At 36.8% G+C, this 19,193-nt stretch overlaps 3 protein-coding genes across 4 annotated transcripts; 2 read left to right on the top strand and 1 right to left on the bottom strand.

The window, feature by feature from the left end:
* Positions 1 to 79: 79 nt before the first annotated feature.
* LOC133531347 (tetratricopeptide repeat protein 1-like) lies at positions 80 to 3,397 on the bottom strand. Its single transcript, XM_061869507.1, has 4 exons — positions 3,067 to 3,397; positions 2,480 to 2,701; positions 1,184 to 1,340; positions 80 to 373 (listed from the first exon to the last, which is right to left on the bottom strand). Exons 1-4 carry the CDS (start codon positions 3,242 to 3,244, stop codon positions 94 to 96), a joined length of 837 nt encoding a protein of 278 aa, XP_061725491.1. The 5' UTR covers positions 3,245 to 3,397; the 3' UTR covers positions 80 to 93.
* A 417-nt stretch (positions 3,398 to 3,814) lies between these two features.
* On the top strand, positions 3,815 to 9,753 carry LOC133531350 (2Fe-2S ferredoxin). Its single transcript, XM_061869511.1, has 4 exons — positions 3,815 to 4,152; positions 5,249 to 5,428; positions 6,597 to 6,696; positions 6,921 to 9,753. Exons 1-4 carry the CDS (start codon positions 4,016 to 4,018, stop codon positions 6,975 to 6,977), a joined length of 474 nt encoding a protein of 157 aa, XP_061725495.1. The 5' UTR covers positions 3,815 to 4,015; the 3' UTR covers positions 6,978 to 9,753.
* A 1,600-nt stretch (positions 9,754 to 11,353) lies between these two features.
* Positions 11,354 to 18,028, top strand: LOC133531348 (uncharacterized). Of its 2 annotated transcripts, XM_061869509.1 has the most exons (3): positions 11,354 to 12,486; positions 16,601 to 16,867; positions 17,536 to 18,028. In XM_061869509.1, the coding sequence occupies exons 1-3, from the start codon at positions 12,456 to 12,458 to the stop codon at positions 17,679 to 17,681; spliced, it is 444 nt and encodes a 147-aa protein (XP_061725493.1). In that variant the 5' UTR covers positions 11,354 to 12,455; the 3' UTR covers positions 17,682 to 18,028. The 2 variants fall into 2 exon arrangements, with proteins under 2 accessions (XP_061725493.1, XP_061725492.1); XM_061869508.1 differs by lacking the exon at positions 17,536 to 18,028 and having other exon boundaries at positions 12,282 to 12,486; positions 16,601 to 17,196.
* Positions 18,029 to 19,193: the final 1,165 nt, after the last annotated feature.

Below are 19,193 nucleotides of genomic sequence, written 5' to 3'. Positions count from 1 at the left end.
GTTGTACTATTATTTATTCTGTGGTTTTACAGATGAAATTTAATAATTAAAAAAAAAATGTGACAAAAACCAAAACAATAGCTTTATAAAAATTTATTGTTTAAAATTAATCTTATATCCCTTTGTTTCGCCATCTTGTTCCAACTTGAAGTTGTCTGTGGAAAGTCCAAACGGTTTCAAAATCATGTTTCCCAAGTCCTTCAGCTTGCCGAGCATTTCGGCTTTTAGCTTTTCGTTTTTTTCTTCTATGAGCGGCGGGAGCCGGATGGTAGCTTTTTGAGCCTCTTTGTGTGAGGGGTCTAGCTCTAGTATCTTTTTGTAGTCTGCGAGACATTCATCCAGCTTTTCTGTGGCTTCGTAGGATTGAGCTCGCCTGAAAAGATAAAATAAATAAATAAATAATAAATAAATATTATAGAACATTATTACACAAATTGACTAAGTCCCACAGTAAGCTCAATAAGGCTTGTGTTGAGGGTACTTAGGCAACGATATATATAATATATAAATATTTATAAATACTTAAATACATAGAAAACACCCATGACTCAAGAACAAATATCCATGCTCATCACACGAATAAATGCCCTTACCAGGATTTGAACCCGGAACCATCGGCTTCTTAGGCAGGGTCACTATCCACTAGGCCAAACTGGTCGTCAAAAAATAAAGTATTTTGTTAATTCTGTCTCATACTCCTCGTGCCGCCAAATGTGTGTCAAATTTCTATTATGACGTTTACATAACATTACATTCAGTCTGGACTGTCAAAATTGCTGCCAACTTAGCTTGGTCTAACTTTAGGACAGTTTACACTCCGTTTCAAAAGAATATCACCCATTGGTTGACTGGTAGAAAATGCCTTAAGGCATTAAGTCCGCCATTTGTACCTTCATGTAATTGTGCAATAAAGATTGTATGGTGAGCGGCATAACTAGTATGACGAACGTGCGTCTGTGGAATGTGGATTGAATGTTGGATCGGTCACTTACACATACACACATATGGAAAACCTAAGCCAAAAGCCATTTTTACTATTTGAGTGCGCTATTTTGGATACAATGAATAATGACAACCAGACACTTGTTTTCATCTGCGGGCGCTCATTAATTTATGTTCAAAGAGTATGACTACTTTGGACTCTCTACTCCCAATAACACACATGGTACACAAACATGCATACCTGATGTAAGCCTTGAGATACTTGTCGTCCAGCTCAATAGCCTTGCTACAGTCCTTGATAGCCTGTTCGTACTTGAGGAGCTTCATCTTGGCGGCGCTACGGTTGCAATACAGCACCGAGCGCTGCTGAGTAAACTGCAGTGGGCAGATTTTTAAACCTGGAATATGGAGCAAATGATGTACTAGTGTGCAGCGAGCTCGGTTGTCCATACAAACGTAGTCTACAAAGACTGGCTAGATTGCTCTGAAGCTTTGTACTTACAATAGGATAAGGTATATCTAGGGCTGTAATTAGTTATGTAGTTTCAGTAGACAGTTGTGGAAGGGCAGCCACCGAAACACGTAAAAAAAAATGAGTAATCGCCTCCCATTTGATTCTTTGTCAGATGATAGTTTAGATGTTATTGTTAATTTTAAAAAATCCTCAGCCGGTTGGTTGTATCGTGGTGGAAAGACCGTCAGCTGGTCTTATCTTATCTTATCTTCTAATTTTCGGGGGCCCTTGCGAATACATTTCGACCCATAGGGATTTGTTATGTAGTTGCCCCCTAAGGAAAGATCCATTAGCTACTCAAGAGCTTTACATTTGACCATTTCAATGTGCCGGATGATGGAGCTTATGGGTAGCCTAATATATCTCATGTCATTGTATGCGCAAAGTTCCATTACAATCCAACACATAGTTTTAAAATGAGAAAGAAACTCCATTTGTATGGAAATTCTGCCGAGCTTGCGGGGGACTCTTAATGTGTGGATGTGTCACATTTGTTTGTATTTGGTAATTTTTGATTAGTTGAGCATAAAGAGGATAAACAGAGCTGTAGGTGAAAACAATTGACAAAATTAACATTAAAAACATACACTCAGGTATACTACCTGATTTTGCCTGTAGTGATCAGGAAATCAATATCAAAGCCGATTAGTATAGATATTAAGCCTAGATAATATTGTGAGCGAATCCACATCATCTAGCTTAACAAATAGAAAAATTTAAAGATTTAACAAGCAGGATATAATTTTATTGGAAAAAAATCTCTTTCAAACTCATAAAATAAAACAAAGCAATAACATCTCATTCAAAATCAATTCTATTCACACCCTGATTGTTGAGCAAGACAACGCACATATTATAGCAGCATCCTGCTCACACATTGGAACAACATGCAAATTGTATCCAGATAGCTGTGCCTGTAGGCTTGATACTACTGTGGAATCAGACACATAACACAAACATCAACTGCTAAAATAATAAATAAGTCTTCCTATAGTCTTGTAAAAACCCAAATAAATTTCCTACCTTCTGTGTATTTCTCAATGCTCCTCTCAAACTGGCCATCTTTAAAAGCCTCATTGCCAACCGTCTTCAGCTCCTCGGCTATGAGCTGCCTCTCCGCCTTCTCATCATCTGTGAGGGCCACCTCAGCATCCTTGAGGGACTCCTCGTCTATAGAGTCGGAGTCACTGTCTGGCTCATCCTTCTGGTCAGGATCTTTCTCTAGGTGTACATAGTTTAAAGGTTCTGAAATGGTAAGTTTGGTCATAAGAAAACAATGTCATTATGTAGTTGATTTATGTAAAAGTATCCTCATATCTCGTCGGTGGAGTTACCCCTGTTCATCCCTTTTATTAATGTCACATTGAGTTAATCAAAACATGTTTATGTGATTTCCTCTAATATCCTACTTTCTCAGTTTGGCTACCAAACATATCTTCTAAATTATCATACAATACAGTTAAGGCATACTGACTTATATACATATAATATAAATTATTATAAAGCTTGCCAAGACAAGAAAAAGTTTCGGGCGCGGTCTTTGTGTGTATAGGCATTGCAACATTAGGATAGTTTTGTATTACCGCCTTATACTTATGCTATTGACTCACCTGACGTCTGTCCTGGGCCGTCTGCGGGAGGCGGAAGTTCCTCAGCACTGGTTGTAGGGTCAATCACGAATTCCTCCGACGTGTTTTCTGTACTTAAAGACGATTTAAGGTCCCTAGTCAAATCTTCGATTACTTCCTCGTTAGATACCTGCTGTGTGCTCTTTAGCCGCTCGGACATAGTGTTCACAAATAATATAGGAAAAGGCTAACTATTTCATGTGTAAAGAATTCAAGTAATAAATGACGAAACAGTATTTTTTAGCGCATTTAGTGTTCATTCGAGGTGTACGCTTTTGACAGATCTTTTTGTTCTAATGATAGTTGTCAATGTCATAGCCTATGTTGCCAAATAAGAAAAATAACTCCACATTATTAAAAATATTTTTTTTAATGGGTATGTTACCAAATACATTGTTATTCGGTAACACAAAACAAAGAACGTAGAGTTGCCTTGAGTTGTATTTGAATTTATATGTTGAAGCAGTTTGGAAAGTTAATCGTCACTCAAAAAAGATCAGTGTAAAAGCACAACTTTCCTCTAAAAACCTACACTTGGCAACACTCATGGAGCGTTTAATTATTGCATGTATTAAGTATTTGAGCTGCACCAAACGGGTCATCTTCACACGCATTCATATCATTTAATATTATTTCGGTAAAAGAAAATAATTTTTTACAAAATATATTTTTCAATTAACATGGAGATGAGTTTACTTTCTTCTTGATATAAAAGCATAAAGTCGTACATAAACAGATGACATTAGACTCGTCTGTTTTGTATAACGAAACGTAATTTAACCTAAAATTTAGTAAATCAATTCAGGGTCAATTGTAATTTCTAATATTTTGTTCAAATATTAGCATACGATTGTCTCGAGAGCGTTTGCGTCCGGAGAGGGTATTCTTACGCGTAGTGACTCATCAATTTCCGTCGTGTACAAGCATCAAAATGTTTTACAGACATATTTTAAGAACTTTCACCTATCCACGAATACGGTGCCTAAATAACGGTTTTAGGAATAAATATAGTAATTTCGGCAGTCCTGCATCGCTCTCCACATCTATAAAGGCGTTAAAGGATGAAAAGTAAGTCGTAATTTTGTATTTAAAGCAATATCTTTCGTTTCCTAGTGAGATCAATTTGGCATTGATTACACAATATAATATTGATAAACTCAACTGATAAACTCATTCAATTACACTTGAATAACTACTTAACTGCTAAGACGCAACAAGATAACAGCCTATCTTAAGACCTATTGTTTGCTTTAAAGAATATAATGATGTAGTTTCAATGTTCAATAATATTAGAGTCAGGCCAAGATAAGTTGGTTTGCTTTTAAACCGTTGAATTGACTTATAAGTACTTTGCTTATGAATTAATAACGTCATAAGCTTATTTTTTAATTCTAATATATTTAGTGACTTAAAGGTTATCGGTAATTTATTATATATTTTACTGGCCAAGTAATACACACTTTTTTCGCAATAATGATGTTTTTCCAGGAATTGTGCAAAGATTGTGTATACATATGCTTGGGTCTCAGATTTCTGTGAGAAATATCATGATGCTTTTTGTACAAGCTTGTATTGTTTTTTACAAATATTTACATTCAAAAATGAAAAGCGACCGCAGCGTGTAAATAAAAACAGTTTTTTTGGAAAATGTTACAATTCGTAAAAATCACTGTTTCTTTATCTTAGGTTCTTAACTATACTATTGCCCAGCTGGATGCCAAATATCAACTTGCTAGGTCATCTGGGTTGGGTTAGGTTTTTGATATTAGGTCAGTCAGTCACCTTAGTAACCGGTTGAGATATATATTCATAAAATTTAATCCTCCAATCTTTATTTATTTAATTTCGTGAGCTTTCTCTAGCTATAGGGCAATTGCGCCCGCAAACGTTAGTTTAATATATAATGACATTGTACCTACATTGTAACTGGTGACCGAAGAGCTGGAGGCTTCCTCCCACAACGTATCAGTATTCCGATACAACAAGGAAATGCCGCCAGCATCCTTGGTACAATGCCTCAAGGGCCCATTTTAGATTTAAGCTAGCTATAGTAATCCTCGGTATATGCCAATTATGTATATTATTATTGTAAATAAAAAAAATCATGTTATTAAAAAAAGTAATCGTTCATACATTTCACTGTACCAGTATTATCCATCGCCAGGGTGAAAGTTACCTTCGTGTTATATGACGGCAAGCGGCTGCAGGCGGAGGCGAACGTCGGAGACTCCTTGCTCGACGTTATCGTCAACAACGACCTTAACATTGAGGGTTATGGCGCCTGTGAAGGGACACTCACCTGCTCCACATGTCACGTTATACTGAAGCAGGAGGACTACGACAGGTAACTCCTAACACTTTATGCCACCCTGGTAGTTTCACGTTGACTATCATGCCACAGCAGGGCCAAATAAGCGTGCGATCTGCCTGATATTAAGCGAACACTGTAGCTTATGGATTCTTACATCGGTGTTACATGCGCCTTTATTGACCGAGCGAAAGCGAAGCAAGAGCGAAGCGGGTCCGTTTCAGCTTGGGCAACAACCAGTGATCAGGTTCGTTAATTATATGCTTTTTTTGTGGATTCAATGAAGTTGACGCTAACGTAGGGGACTCCCTACCGGACGTCATAGTCAACAACGAACTGAATATTGAGGGGTAAGGCGCCTGTGAAGGAACGGTCATCTGATCCACATAAACAGGAGGATTATGACAGGTAACTATTCCTTGGGCATCAATGTCATTTTTAAATAAATTAAAAAAAAAAATTTTTGGACCTGTAACCATGTTACATTGACCTAGTCCCACTGTGAGATCAGCAAGGCTTATTTTATGGATACTAGATAATGATATACGAAACACATAAATAAATGCTCTTACCAGGTATTATTCGTACCCGTGACCTCTTGCTTCGTAGGGAAGGTTACTGCCGACCAGAGTAGGAGGCCGTCAAAACGATTTTTGGTCTGGTACTCTAATGCCGTACTCCGCCAAGAAAAGCCCCAACACTAAAGCCAATTCTCCCCCTTTTCCCCCAAACCCCATAGCTTATAGTTATTGCGTTAAGGGTTAAAAACCTTAAGTACGTCATCATTCGATTGCCCTTATCCCATTCAGCGGTGGCAGCATGGTTCCATTTTTATCTTGTCACTATACCCGTCAGTTTCGCGCTTACATACTTCTTAGAACGTGACAGGCATGACTGACTGACAGATGATAAAGAGCCGACCATCTTAGCCCTACAGTCGGGGTCGGCGCAGCATGTCTTTTTCATCCATACATTCTCATCTAATCGTCACCTTTAGGGCCCAATACTTTGATCCATACATGACGACATTGACTGTTTTATAAATTTTACCCTTCAATCGAAGAGGCATCCGGGCGTCGGCGTCGCAAAAGCATATGTATTATAAGGACGTATATGAAGCATTCTGTAAACTTTATTATCTACTATTGGAAATTTTCAACCCTGTTGAACCTTTTATTTGAACAAAGTTATGTATTGTTACCAGGTTACCAGAAGAGGCGTGTGACGAGGAGCGTGACATGCTCGACTTGGCCTACGGCCTCACGGATACCTCTCGCCTCGGCTGCCAAATTATCATGACTAAGGTAATTGATAAAGAGTTATTATTACATTAATTATCTTCCCTACTGCGGCACATGTCCTGAATAAGTAAATGTGATTTTAGTGCACTATACTTAAATTTTACAAATTGTTCAACTTGTTATAAGTACGAAAAATAATAACTTCAGAATCTCTCTGTCATAAATGGTTGTGTGTGTCCTAAGCTGGTGCAGATTAGCTATACAACAAAGATCTATTCTCTTTTAAGGAACTCGACGGGCTGGAAGTAAAGGTTCCAGAAACCATCAACGACGCGCGCAGCTGATGCGGAAGAATAAAAGTAAACACTTTTAATATCAGGGACGCATTTTATAAAGCTACTGTTACAATTATACGTCTAAGGCCAGGACCACACCAAGCGGTACCCTGGGCCTTATAACTGAAAGATGCAGCAGGAAAAGACAATGGTCCTACGATCTGGTTAGGATTGTCGGGAGAAGGAAAGGGGGAGGGACTACGCCATGGGATCTTATGGATGAGGGCAGTACGAACATTCGTTGTGAAGACCCCTAGCCTCGTAAGGCCCAATGTGCATTTCAATGTACAGTGAACTGCAAAAGTACATACCCACCGTTTGCAGCTGTGTGCAGGTACACTACGATTCAATCTAATTAGGACCTTCATAAACCAAATAAATGAGCTTTTCTTTTATTTCCCGAACAAACGAAATTCATCTCAACTTACAATACAACAAGGTTCAAATTTAAAACAGGAAATATTTATATGTATGTATGTATGGTGGCCCTTACGAGGCTACGGGGGGAGGGGGGGGGGGTCTATATTCAGCATAGACGTCTTAAATTTCGGCTGATATAATGATGATGAAGTCTAAAGCGACACCACTGGCTAAAACTCCCTTCGCCATTGCTCAAGCGTGTCACACTGTTCCGTTTCATTTTTCATGCTCTGAAATTGGGTCGTTGTTGTTCTAAAAAGTGTGTAGAAAACGATACGTTTCTGCACTAGAGCATTTTACTTTCCCAATAAGTTTTTTTCTTTTATATTACGATAAACAATTAAAATTTGATTTTAATTGGATTTGTAGTACAATTTTCATTCTAATATTTAACTCCCCATTCCATAAATCACGATACATTTACCTAATTTGTTAATTGAAAGTACCCTTAAGAAATATTACTAGAGTTTATACTTGGCCGTGTTTTTTAGATGCACATGTAAATTACTTTCCTCGTATTCGAAATGAAAAGTAGTGTCTAACTCGGGTGAAAGGCACTCATATCTGTCGAGGTAGTTTGGCGCCCAATAGTCCGAGACTGAAATGAGTGCCTTTCATCCCTTGGTTAACAATCTTTACACCCGTGAACTTGTAACGTAAAACGTAGCTTTATAAAATGGCGTCTAGGAATAAATAAAGGTTAATGACATTGACAACAGGACATTTAGCTGATTTTATCTCAATACTGGAACAAATGGGAATGTTTGAGTTGATCCACCCATTTCCACCTGCCACCAATGTAAAATGCGGAATGAGATTCCCATAGTAATGGGATAATTCAGGTCGACTGTACTGCAATAGGTAATTTTATTTCTAATAGAAGCGTGTTTTCATAGGACGCTCCAAATAAATAGTGCTCATACCATAAATATTATTTTGATGTACAGTCAGCATCAAAAGTAGCGGATCAAATAACGCTTCATAAGTAACCATTCTGTAACGGCTTAACAAAAAATTATGTCTTTAATATAGAACAACTAAGACCGTAAAAGATATAGTTTTGAACGTGAATCTTAGAAATTTATCTATATTTGGAAAAGTTATCCGGGATGTCAGATACTTTTGGCGCGTTGTTTCATCCGCTACTATTGATGCTGACTGTTCATACATGTATATTAGGGTTTATACTTTCGTAGGACACTGTGATTTTCTACGAATGTTGAAAATAGGTAAATTTGGTACGATTTCCATAATTATTGAAAGACCTTGGTAGACCATTAACTGTTTTGCATATACTGTATATAGTATACATCGTGTTTTTATTGAATTCCGTTAACTTCCGAGGTATCGGTAAATACGTTTAAGAAAACTAAATGGCATAGATAATAAAAAAAAAATAAGTAAATAAATGTTGCATATGGCGTTGATATAACACGCGCAGTACACTTAACTCAACCAAACAATTGAAAACTGTGACATATCCATCGTCCGAGATAATACTTACGTTTAGTAGCAAATGTATGATCATGAATAGGATGATTTAAACTTTCACGGTTTTTACAAAACTGCGTGGTCTTCTCCGAGACCACGGGGACGACGCCGTCCTCGAAACGTAGGATTTCTCGTCGTTTATATTACTTAGTAATGTATGAACTGTACTAAACACTAATCAATATGTAAACAGGCCTTAAGGCAAGTGTACACGCTCGTAAGCGCCTTATCAGATAAAAAATAATTATTGATTATCTCTGAAATGGAGTTAATTAGAATACCGGTGTCTTTGAGAAAGTTACTTAATTGAAGCTCAAGGATGCACCCTTGAAATTAACGGAAAAAAAAACACGGTGTATAGGTACCATAGGTATAATGTTTTAGGAACTGTTACGAAAATGTGCCTAAGTACGTGAAATGCTTCCATTCCTGTTAGAACAATTTGCATATTTATTATGGTATTTTTATGTATGACTGACAGGCAGCTGAACGAACACCTCAAAATTTTAATATTCTCCTGAGTCCCAGAGGCTCTTATTAAAGTTTTATTCCAAAACGTAGTTTTAACTTTGATTACATAAGTCAAGGTTCCAGATTCAAAAACGAAACTAACGATTCTGTGGACTTAGGAGGTTATAATTATTTATTAACAAAATTCACAAAACTTCAAGAACTATTTTTCGATCGAACACCTATAGTTATGTCTATTGGTAAACTCTGGCATATAATTTTAAAGTTATTTTAAATAGGTGTACGATGTTATACGTGTATTAGTTGTAATATATATTTAAGATCCAATTTTATTATGTTTATTGTGTTTGTTCATATTATAGATTTTTGAAAGATATTTTACATTAAAGTTGTTCATCTACAACTGTTTGTTTGTTCCTCTTAGGACCACTTGCGGCATCCCACTAACCCGGGTTAACCGGTTAAACAGTGTCAAATTGTGCTTGTAATCTTGGTAACTCCAGGTTTACCCGGTTAACCACGGGTTAGTGGGATGGTGCAAGTGGCGCTTAATGTTTGTAAGTAAAAGTTAATCTAAAAAACTCGAGAACTTAAGGCTAAAGAAAGAAGTGGAGTATAGGGTGCGTGCATGAACTGTAGGAGGCAGCACAGGAGCCGTCAGATTATTAGCGCGAGGCGTAAATGTGATGTTTATTATTCCGATGTAGCCCACAAGATGGCAGAACCTATTATGCACAAGAAAACACGTGACGTGTAAATGTATATGTTTATGGTTCCGATTCAGGCCACACAATGGCAGACCCTCCAACGCGCACGGTCCCTATAATTAGAACGAAAGTCTATTCCTTGGCATTTCATACAAAGGAGTGCTTGTAAGCGATATTTTGGCAAGGATATATACGAGTAACAAGATATGTTATACTCATACATAAGGAGCACAAAAAATACTTCCATATTTATTTCTATATCTACGAATAAACCTGTTATTTTTGATTAATTTTCGCATTCCATTCATCTTTGTCATATTCGTTGTTAAAAATGAGCTGGTCTCGTTCTCTATCGGTGAGCTCGTCAGCACGTGCGCATTTCTCGCTTGCCCAGATGCGAATAAAGGCAACTTGTACAATTTGTCAGAAGGTAAGCGCTTCAATTTGGAACGCCTATAGCCTGTCTTGAGTTATAATTAAATAAGGTTCACTATCGTGTATATGTACATAATTATATGTATTAGTCTATATTTTATACATTATATAAGTAGTAGTTTTTAACTACTTATATATTTTTAATATTATTTGACTCCACGTTTAATAATATTTTCCTTAGCATTTGTTATTAATTTTTCCTGCACCAACATACACAAATGTCTCTGATTGACCCAATGGTTGACTGGTAGAGAATGCCTTTTGGCATTAAGTTCGCCATTTGTTCATTTTTCTTTATATGTGCAATAAAGTTTAAATAATAATAATAATATAATAAATCATTGCATTTTGGTGGATTGTTCCATTAGCTAATCTAAATGAATAAGTACGTAAAGGTAAATTAAGTAAGTAAAGGAATAGATTAGTCTAATAAAGTATAACTTCATCTCCGTACAAAACTTTAAAATTACTTTCGGATAAAAGTGTTTGATACGTGATGTGTGCAGTTGTACAGTCAGCAGTCTGCATAGACTGATTGTATGCAGGGGGGGTCACCTTTCTCTGCATCCGACTGTACCTGCTACTACTTTAATCGGTCATTTCACGCTTTGATTTTACTGCTACAGTAATTATGAAATTAGGGTTCGTTCAAACTGTATCAAAACCTTTATTTGCCAAACGGGGAACACAAACTCTTTATAATTATTAATTAGTTAGAACCTGACACATTATGTTAGACCATATCTTTATTGTATTTTATGCAACAGTTGTATAAGAAGGGTCAAAAAAGGCGAGTGGCGTGAGTTACAATGTGAGCCGGAGCCGAAGGCGTAGGCGAACATTGTAAAGGAATACGCCACGAGAATTAATACACATACTGCGATTAATGGCTACCAACCTAACAAAACCAAAACGAATACAGTTTTAAACTAAGTGCATTGCTGCCAACTTACAAAATATTCATTTGGTTGCATAGTAAAAATAATTACTTCATAAGTCAGAAACACGCACGTGACACCCGTAATATAGCAACACCCATAGACTACGAAGACCGCTTAGCGTTGCTTGTTAGTCTCCGTAGGCTACGGTGGCCAAAATTGAGAAAAAACTGTCCAAAAATTTAATTTAGCAAGTAGCAAGTACCAGGGCCTCATGAGTTACGAGGTGTCGCTGACCGGCCGGCCGCAGCCCGGCGCGGGCCGGGCGCGTAACAAGGTATGCTCGCGCGTCTTGGCTATATACTTTTGCTGTAATTTGTTTACCTAAATTAAGATTTATTTTTGTTGACTCGTAGGAAAAATATTGTATGCAACGTTGTATAAAATACTATTTAGATATGGTCTAACATAATGAATAAACAAAAACAGCATTCCTCCAGATCCACAGCGCAGGCATCGTCATCTTACAGAAAGCTCATCCACCTTAGGTTTCGTCAAAATAAAACATGCATTTACACATATGTCATCTGCAACACGCATTATCAAATTTTAAAGCAAATAAGTGATTATAAAAAAAACATAATAAAGGAAAAACCTGTATCCTAATCCTGTACGTACCCGACACAAACGTCCCCAAAATACCGGCAGCGTTCCCGCGTTGAATAGCCAACGATATACGTTGGACCAGGTGCGAACCAGACCTACACACATGACAGCCATGCTAGAATGAGGTAGAATAAAATGATGTATGATATTCGCCGATTCGTTCTGTCTGCTACGAAAAAAGAGAATGATCGTAGACATACTTACTAATTATCTACTTTTCGATTGGTGATTACGATTAACGCTTGATTGTGTTATGCTGCTGCTCAGTTGGCTACGCCTCCAGAAGATTAGTGGAAAAGTGTAACGCAGAACCCTAATCGCTTCGACGTAAGTATGATTTACGCTTAGAAGTACTTGTTTTTCCCGATGCGTGAATAGTCGTACTTATGATGTATAAGTAGGTACAGCACTTCGTAGCGATGCATTTTGCTATACTTTGCTTAATTACAAGTAAGTTTTTTTTAATGGATAGATGATAACTAAAGTCTTTTAAAGATGAAGTGTGCTGTATAATTAATTCTACACGTCTAGACTCCTTAACTCAAAAAATCTTTTTAATTTAAGATTAGTAGTTAAGTTAGAAATATGCATGTTTTTTTTTGGTATGAAAAAAACAGATTTTTTTTTATTTATTTTTTTGGCTGACTTGTATTCTAACTGAATGATAAAAATAGTTTATTATTCAAGTAGGCATAGGCATAGGTAGATGTCTTTTTGTGCATTTAAATTAGATTTTTCAGAATGTCAGAAAATTCCAAAAATCACTTATCTTTTAATCATATTAGAGTCCATGTTCGGAATTAAGTACCTGAAATTTTTAAGTATTTGGAATAACTCGATTTCAGAGATGGGCATTTCGTAATTGATTCCTGATTTCATGATTACTCGAAATTACTTTTGGAATCTGATTACCGGTTCCCAGATTACTTTGTAATCTGACTAGCTGATTACTAAGTACAATTACATTTGAGGAATCAGGAATCATGTGTTGGAATATTAAAATTACTAGTAATTGGGAACCAGTGTAGATTCGTTATTACAGGAATGGATTACTTGATTCCTTTCAGATTACTTCAAAATATATTTTGTTATACACAAAGCTATATTTCTGACTACAGACGTAAAGTATATTTCGATTTACTATATAGATGCATCTTATTTGTATCCGGTGTGCAGATTTCAAAAATTATGCCCATTTGAAATCCAAAATGGCCATCATTTTCGAAATCTGTATTCCCTAAAACCTATAAAACGACATCCATGACGATTTTTATGGCATACTGCATGGCCGCCATCTTGGATTCCAAAATGGGTATAATTTTTCGAAATCTCCACTCCCTAAAACCTACAAAACGACTTCCATGTCGACTTTTATGAGATACTGCATGGGCGCCATCTTGGATTACAAAATGGTCATCATTTTCGAAATGTGCACTCCTGAAAACCTATAAAACGATATCCATGACGATTTTTATCACGTAGTGCACGGCCGCCATCTTGGATTTCAAAATAATCATTATTTTACAGTAATTATAGAGTTTCACACATAAAATGTATTTGTCTTCTGGGATAAAAACGAAGGAAATTATTTTGACATTAAGTAATTGTAATTTAGTCTGGATAATATTACGTAATCAGATTACTCGAGTAATTGATTACCGAGGAATCACGATTACACTTGTAGTTAGATATATTCAATTCCGAAGGAATCAATTACGCAAGTAATCGGCGGGATTGAATACAGTAATTTAGATTACCAAAGGAATCGATCACTAAGGAATCATGATTACTGTAATGTAATGTGTAATTTAATTCCAAAAGTAATTGATTACGCCCAACTCTGCTCGATTTATACCTTATTTAACAAGAATTATAAATAATACTGATCGGAGTATTTCTGTACAGGTGAAAAACCGAATGTGTAAAAACCACAAACTCAGAATAATAGAGATTTCGATAGACTTGCACAGGCTGTGCAAGTGTTAAGTAAACGTCATTATGTCATAGAAGTTTGACGTCTAAAATAACACTTGCACTACCTAAGCTATCGAAATCGCTGCCAACTTTGTCCGACCCTATTTGAGTTAGGTAGTTTCAAGTAAAATTTATTTCTTACTCTTGATACAGAAAATTGCGCTGGAAGGTTTTATAAATATTTAGGTTAAACATAAATATTTAGGTGTTATAATTGACAATCGCTTTAACTGGAGTGACCACATTGACTCAGTGTGCACGAGATTACGAGCTTTAATGGCAAAAATATATATTCTACGAAATAAAATTCCATATAATATTAGATTGGATATTTATAATGCACTCGTGGAAAGCATAATTTCCTATGGGTTAAGTAGTTATGGCCGTACATTTAAATCATACCTTGACAAAATATATAAGCTGCAAGTTAGGCTGCTAAAGTTAATAGTACCCCGTAAAATGAGAGAGAACCTTGTGTGTGATAGTGACCTCTTCACTTTATGTAAGGTCCTACCGGTTCACACAAAGTTTAAACACCATATGCTAAAAGAGCAATACTTTAGAAATGAAATCCAGCATTTAATCTCACATCCAATAAACACGAGGCAAGTAACAAATCAAATGCTTCAAAAGCCCCAATTCAACAATTTTTATGGCAGAAGAACATCAGAATACATCATACCAGAGTTAATAAATAAGTTACCTAAAGAGTGGAAAGATAAGATAACACCAAACAATATAGCATATATTCTTAAAAAGGAAATGCTTAAACAATTAAATTATTTTAACTAATGCATATTTATGTTATTTCATTTAGTGCAAATGGAGCAGCCTGTATCGAGTAAGCGTGGACCGGTTCTTGTTTTGCTCGGCCGGCCGGTATGATAACAAACGCGCTCAGTTTGTGATATTTGCAATTATAATGTCATTTACGAATTGGATGTATATGTGTATTGCATTGTATTTCTACTTAATTATTAAATACTGCGGAATGGAGTATCGAGACAAACCATTGTGGTTTAACGATACTTTTTGATCAAATATTCTGTAATTGTGATTTATCTGTAATAAATAAATAAAAAAAATAAAAAAAAATATATAAATAATAATAATAAATAAATAAATTATTTATTTGGCAGGCAAGAAACCCAAAAAATAATAATAATTACAATGCACATAATAAAAGGTGTAAAAGAAAACATAAAATACAGTAAAGAATAAAAAAAAAAAATAATGCTTATAACCTAAAACAATGAAATAAAACATTTACAAAACTTATGCACTAAAAAAGGCCGTTCTCGGACCGGTGCAGTTTTCGCCAGTGTTTGTTAAATTCGTCACTGTAGTCTTTAGCTACCAGTGACAGAATTTCATTGTTGGAGGCTAGCAATCTCGCCCGGAAGGTAGCCGACCTGGCTCTCAGGATGGCGAAGAAGTCAGGGACTCTCGCGTCCGCGAACATGCCCTTCGCACTGCAGAAACGGGGTAATTTCAACAAAATACGAAAGGCGTTATTGTACTGTACCCTTAACGCGTTGAAGGAGTGCCTGGTGTACCTGTTCCAAAGCTGACAAGTATAAAAACATTGGCAAAAGGCTTTGAACAGGGTCACCTTTACCTCACTCGAACAACGCGCAAAGCGTCGAGCCAACATGTTGCACCGAACCGCGAGAGCCCTGCGCTCCCTCTCCATATCGGCGTCATCTTTCAAGTACTCGTCCAGGATATGTCCTAAGTACTTAAAGCTCGTTACAACCCGAATTGGCGCACCACTCATACACACGGTAGGTATCACCTCCGGACCCTTCCCTGACCTAAAAACGAGCATTTCCGTCTTAAGCACGTTATATTTTAGGCCATGCGTACTGGCATAATGTTCGCAGATCTTAAGCAGCTTCATAAGACCATTAATCGAGGGGCTGAGAAGCACCATATCGTCTGCGTAGCTCAGATTGTTAACACATACGTTACCAATATGGCAACCGACGTTGGAGCCTCTCAGCTTCCCGATAAGATCGTTGACATATAAATTGAATAGGTCCGGAGATGTCAACCCGCCTTGGCGCACTCCACAGTCTAGCCTGTAATCGTTAGACTGTGCGTCACCCCACTTTACATTGTTAGTTTGGTTTTCGTACCAGAACCTCAACAGACCTACAACCTCAGGAGGTGTCCCAGACGTGAATAGCTTTTTCCACAGCAAATCATAGTTGACTAAGTCAAAAGCGCGGCTGAGATCTAAAAAGCACGCGTACACTGACGTTTCCCTTTTGACATAGTGATTCACTGTGTACTTCAGACCTAATATTGCAGAATCCGTTGAAAGTCCTGAGCGAAAACCAAACTGCGCCTGATCAATTGTAAGATTCCTAGTCAATTCGGGTTGTAATAGCCTCTCGAGTACTTTGCCGATTATCGTAGCCAGCGAGATAGGCCTGTAGTTGTTAAGACTAGACAGGTCACCAGTTTTATTTTTAACAATAGGGACAACTATTGTTTTCATCATGTCAGGAGGAAGATAACAATGGGCTAGGCATGCATTAAAAAAATCTGCTAGTCATCATACTCATAAAGTCACCCCTCCTTTCAGTACCAGCTACTATGCAAGCCGGTCCCCTCCCCAAACTACGCTACCGTCCCCCCAGATGGAACAGACTGCGCCCCATCAAAATACTACAAACATCAAAAGAGGCGTTCCATATCCCGGAGTCCAGAAGGTTCGACACCCTCTTACACTTTGAAAAGCCAGATTTAAACAGTAGAAAATCATTTGATGACGAACCAGATATGAATGAAGATGGCACAATTAATAACATTGGGATGGGACAATTTACGCGGAAAAACGGAGCGCTTAAAGGTGATGAATTAAGATCGTTATTTGGGAATGATAATGAAATTGATGATAATTATATAAGATCGATATTTGGGAAAAACGATGGTATACATTTGACGAAAGGTGGTAATAAGAAGCATAATAATTTGTTGAACATCGTTGAGCAGTTAGTAAAGGATGAGGACGCGCCGAGCGATCAGGATGGCCGAGGTGTTATAGAGGTTTCTTTAGGATTAAAGAGAGGGCTTAGACGGCAAGGGGGACTCCCGCCTAAGTTGGTTTATGAATTCAATGAATTGGTTGATTAGATAAGATGTATGTATTTTGGTAAATATATTGAATAGAGAAAATAATGTGTATGCATTTACTACTAACCTACGTATATACATTTTGAAAAGGCGCCAAGCCGCAGCCACATTGGCTTAGACACTTTTTCTTCATTTTATGACATTTAGGGCCTGTTTCACAATGTGCAAGTATTGGATAGCTAATTAACAATTAAATTAACTGCCAGATAAAACATCCTGTAATACTTAGCACTTTATCTATAGTTAAGCTTATTTGAAGATTGTGAAACGCCAACGATGACTTTATTATTCAGATAAGTGGCAAGTAGCTTATTCAGCACTTGGACATTGTGAAACAGGCCCTTAGTTTAATATAAAATAACGCTAAAATCTCTGCTACTGCAGAAAATCACCGCCCGCGTCGGGAAGTCAGCAAGGAGACAGAGCGCATGCGAGCAGTCATCTCCGCAGGACTTTTGATGGAGACGGTACTACTATCTACCATACTTGTAAATCGAACAAGCGAACTCCGACCTAAATTGAGTGAGTGATCCGTTACGCAGAAAGTTTTTTGGACAATCCTTGTAGATTGAAACATGTCGAGCAAAATTACGTGACTTACATAGTGTTTTTTCAACCCTTAGCAATATTTCGCGAGGTGAATAAATAGGTCATACTAAGGAACTTTTACTATGAGATCAACCCTGGCGGAGCCATGGTCAGGTGGAGCTGAGTGGACTGTAGGTATTTATAGTTAAAAGATGTACTAGGGAAAATAAAGATTTATTCCAGCTGAAATAATGGGAGCACGTTACATTTCGAAGGTATTATGAAGAGTGTTTCTATAGTAACAAAAATCAATAATGTCATAGTTTTTAAATAAAGAACATTTAGTTTATTTTTAATGTTGCTAACAAACCCAAATAATCGTTTAGTACATAAGTCTACTTAAATTAAGTTTAATATCTCACTAATGTAACCTTTAGGCTGGTTTTAGTGTCATGCGGACCGTCAGTACGGAGCGATCCGTACCGACTATTTGTATGAAGTTCATGTCAGCGCGGACCTATCAGCCTAAGGCTGGTTTTAGTGTCACTCTACAACGCTCCGGTCGATACGGAGCGATCCGTACTGACGGTCCGCATGACACTTAAACCAGCTTTAAGGACGATTCACACCGAACGGGGGGAGTCGGAGCGCATTTCACATTTGTACAGTCAGCGTCAAATACTTTGTAGCAACCTAAATATATGGTGTACCGAACTATTTTTGGCCACTTTGACTGCTACAAAGTATTTGACGCTGACTGTACGTGCGTGTCACGACTCACGAATGTATACCTAGGCGGATTGAGTACATTTTATCTAGTTTGGTATGAACACCTTTCTAGCTCAAATATCAAATATCAAACATTTATTCAGCAAATAGGCCACAGGGGCACTTTTACATGTCCATTTTTACAAACAATAAATAAAAAAAAAAAAAAACAATTACAAATATCGAATCTATGAAATAATAAATACTTTATTAGAGATGTATACTGTCTCTAAATGTCAAATTACACAAAAAAAAACTATGATAAAAAAATAAAACCATAAAATACTAAAATTCTTTAGAGATGTATAAGTCTCTAAGTGTCAGAGATAAAATATAAAAATATATATTAAATTATCCTTAGAGATGTAGAGGGTCGCCAAGGCTTGAATTCTTATATAAATAATTAAAACACAAAAAAATTAAAACAGACAAGAAACGAATGAAGTGTCTCACGTTAATGTCACTCAAAAGTAAAGTTACATACTTTAACATAACCTGCTCAGGGATAAGGTTCAATTTAGTATGGCAAAAAAAGTGAGAGCGCCCTCCACTTTAGGTACAACATCATGGATTAATATTGTATTTTACGAAAGCTAATGTGATAATTGATTAACTTATGTATGAAAATTTATCTTGCCTCTTTTTTTCTTTCGATCGGTATAATTTTTGCAACATTCGACCACGCATATTTAATTTTTTTCTTCAAACAATTAATCCATTGACGTTTCAATTTTTGACGACCGGTT

Source organism: Cydia pomonella, chromosome 25 (assembly GCF_033807575.1).
Source record: "Cydia pomonella isolate Wapato2018A chromosome 25, ilCydPomo1, whole genome shotgun sequence".
NCBI classification, from domain to species: Eukaryota; Metazoa; Arthropoda; class Insecta; order Lepidoptera; family Tortricidae; genus Cydia; species Cydia pomonella.
This window is presented reverse-complemented; position numbering and strand designations above follow the sequence as displayed.

What these genes read in the sequence shown, in the direction of transcription:
- LOC133531347 (XM_061869507.1), bottom strand. Translation starts at nt 3,244, where the DNA reads ATGTCCGAGCGGCTAAAGAGCACACAGCAGGTATCTAACGAGGAAGTA. An exon ending in CGGCCCAGGACAGACGTCAG is followed by an intron (nt 2,702 to 3,066) that starts GTGAGTCAATAG and finishes TTACCATTTCAG; the next exon opens with AACCTTTAAACTATGTACAC. An exon ending in TATCTCAAGGCTTACATCAG is followed by an intron (nt 374 to 1,183) that starts GTATGCATGTTT and finishes TTATCTTTTCAG; the next exon opens with GCGAGCTCAATCCTACGAAG.
- LOC133531350 (XM_061869511.1), top strand. Translation starts at nt 4,016, where the DNA reads ATGTTTTACAGACATATTTTAAGAACTTTCACCTATCCACGAATACGG. An exon ending in AAGGCGTTAAAGGATGAAAA is followed by an intron (nt 4,153 to 5,248) that starts GTAAGTCGTAAT and finishes ATCCATCGCCAG; the next exon opens with GGTGAAAGTTACCTTCGTGT. An exon ending in AAGCAGGAGGACTACGACAG is followed by an intron (nt 5,429 to 6,596) that starts GTAACTCCTAAC and finishes TATTGTTACCAG; the next exon opens with GTTACCAGAAGAGGCGTGTG.
- LOC133531348 (XM_061869508.1), top strand. Translation starts at nt 12,456, where the DNA reads ATGCATTTTGCTATACTTTGCTTAATTACAA. An exon ending in TATACTTTGCTTAATTACAA is followed by an intron (nt 12,487 to 16,600) that starts GTAAGTTTTTTT and finishes CCCTCCTTTCAG; the next exon opens with TACCAGCTACTATGCAAGCC.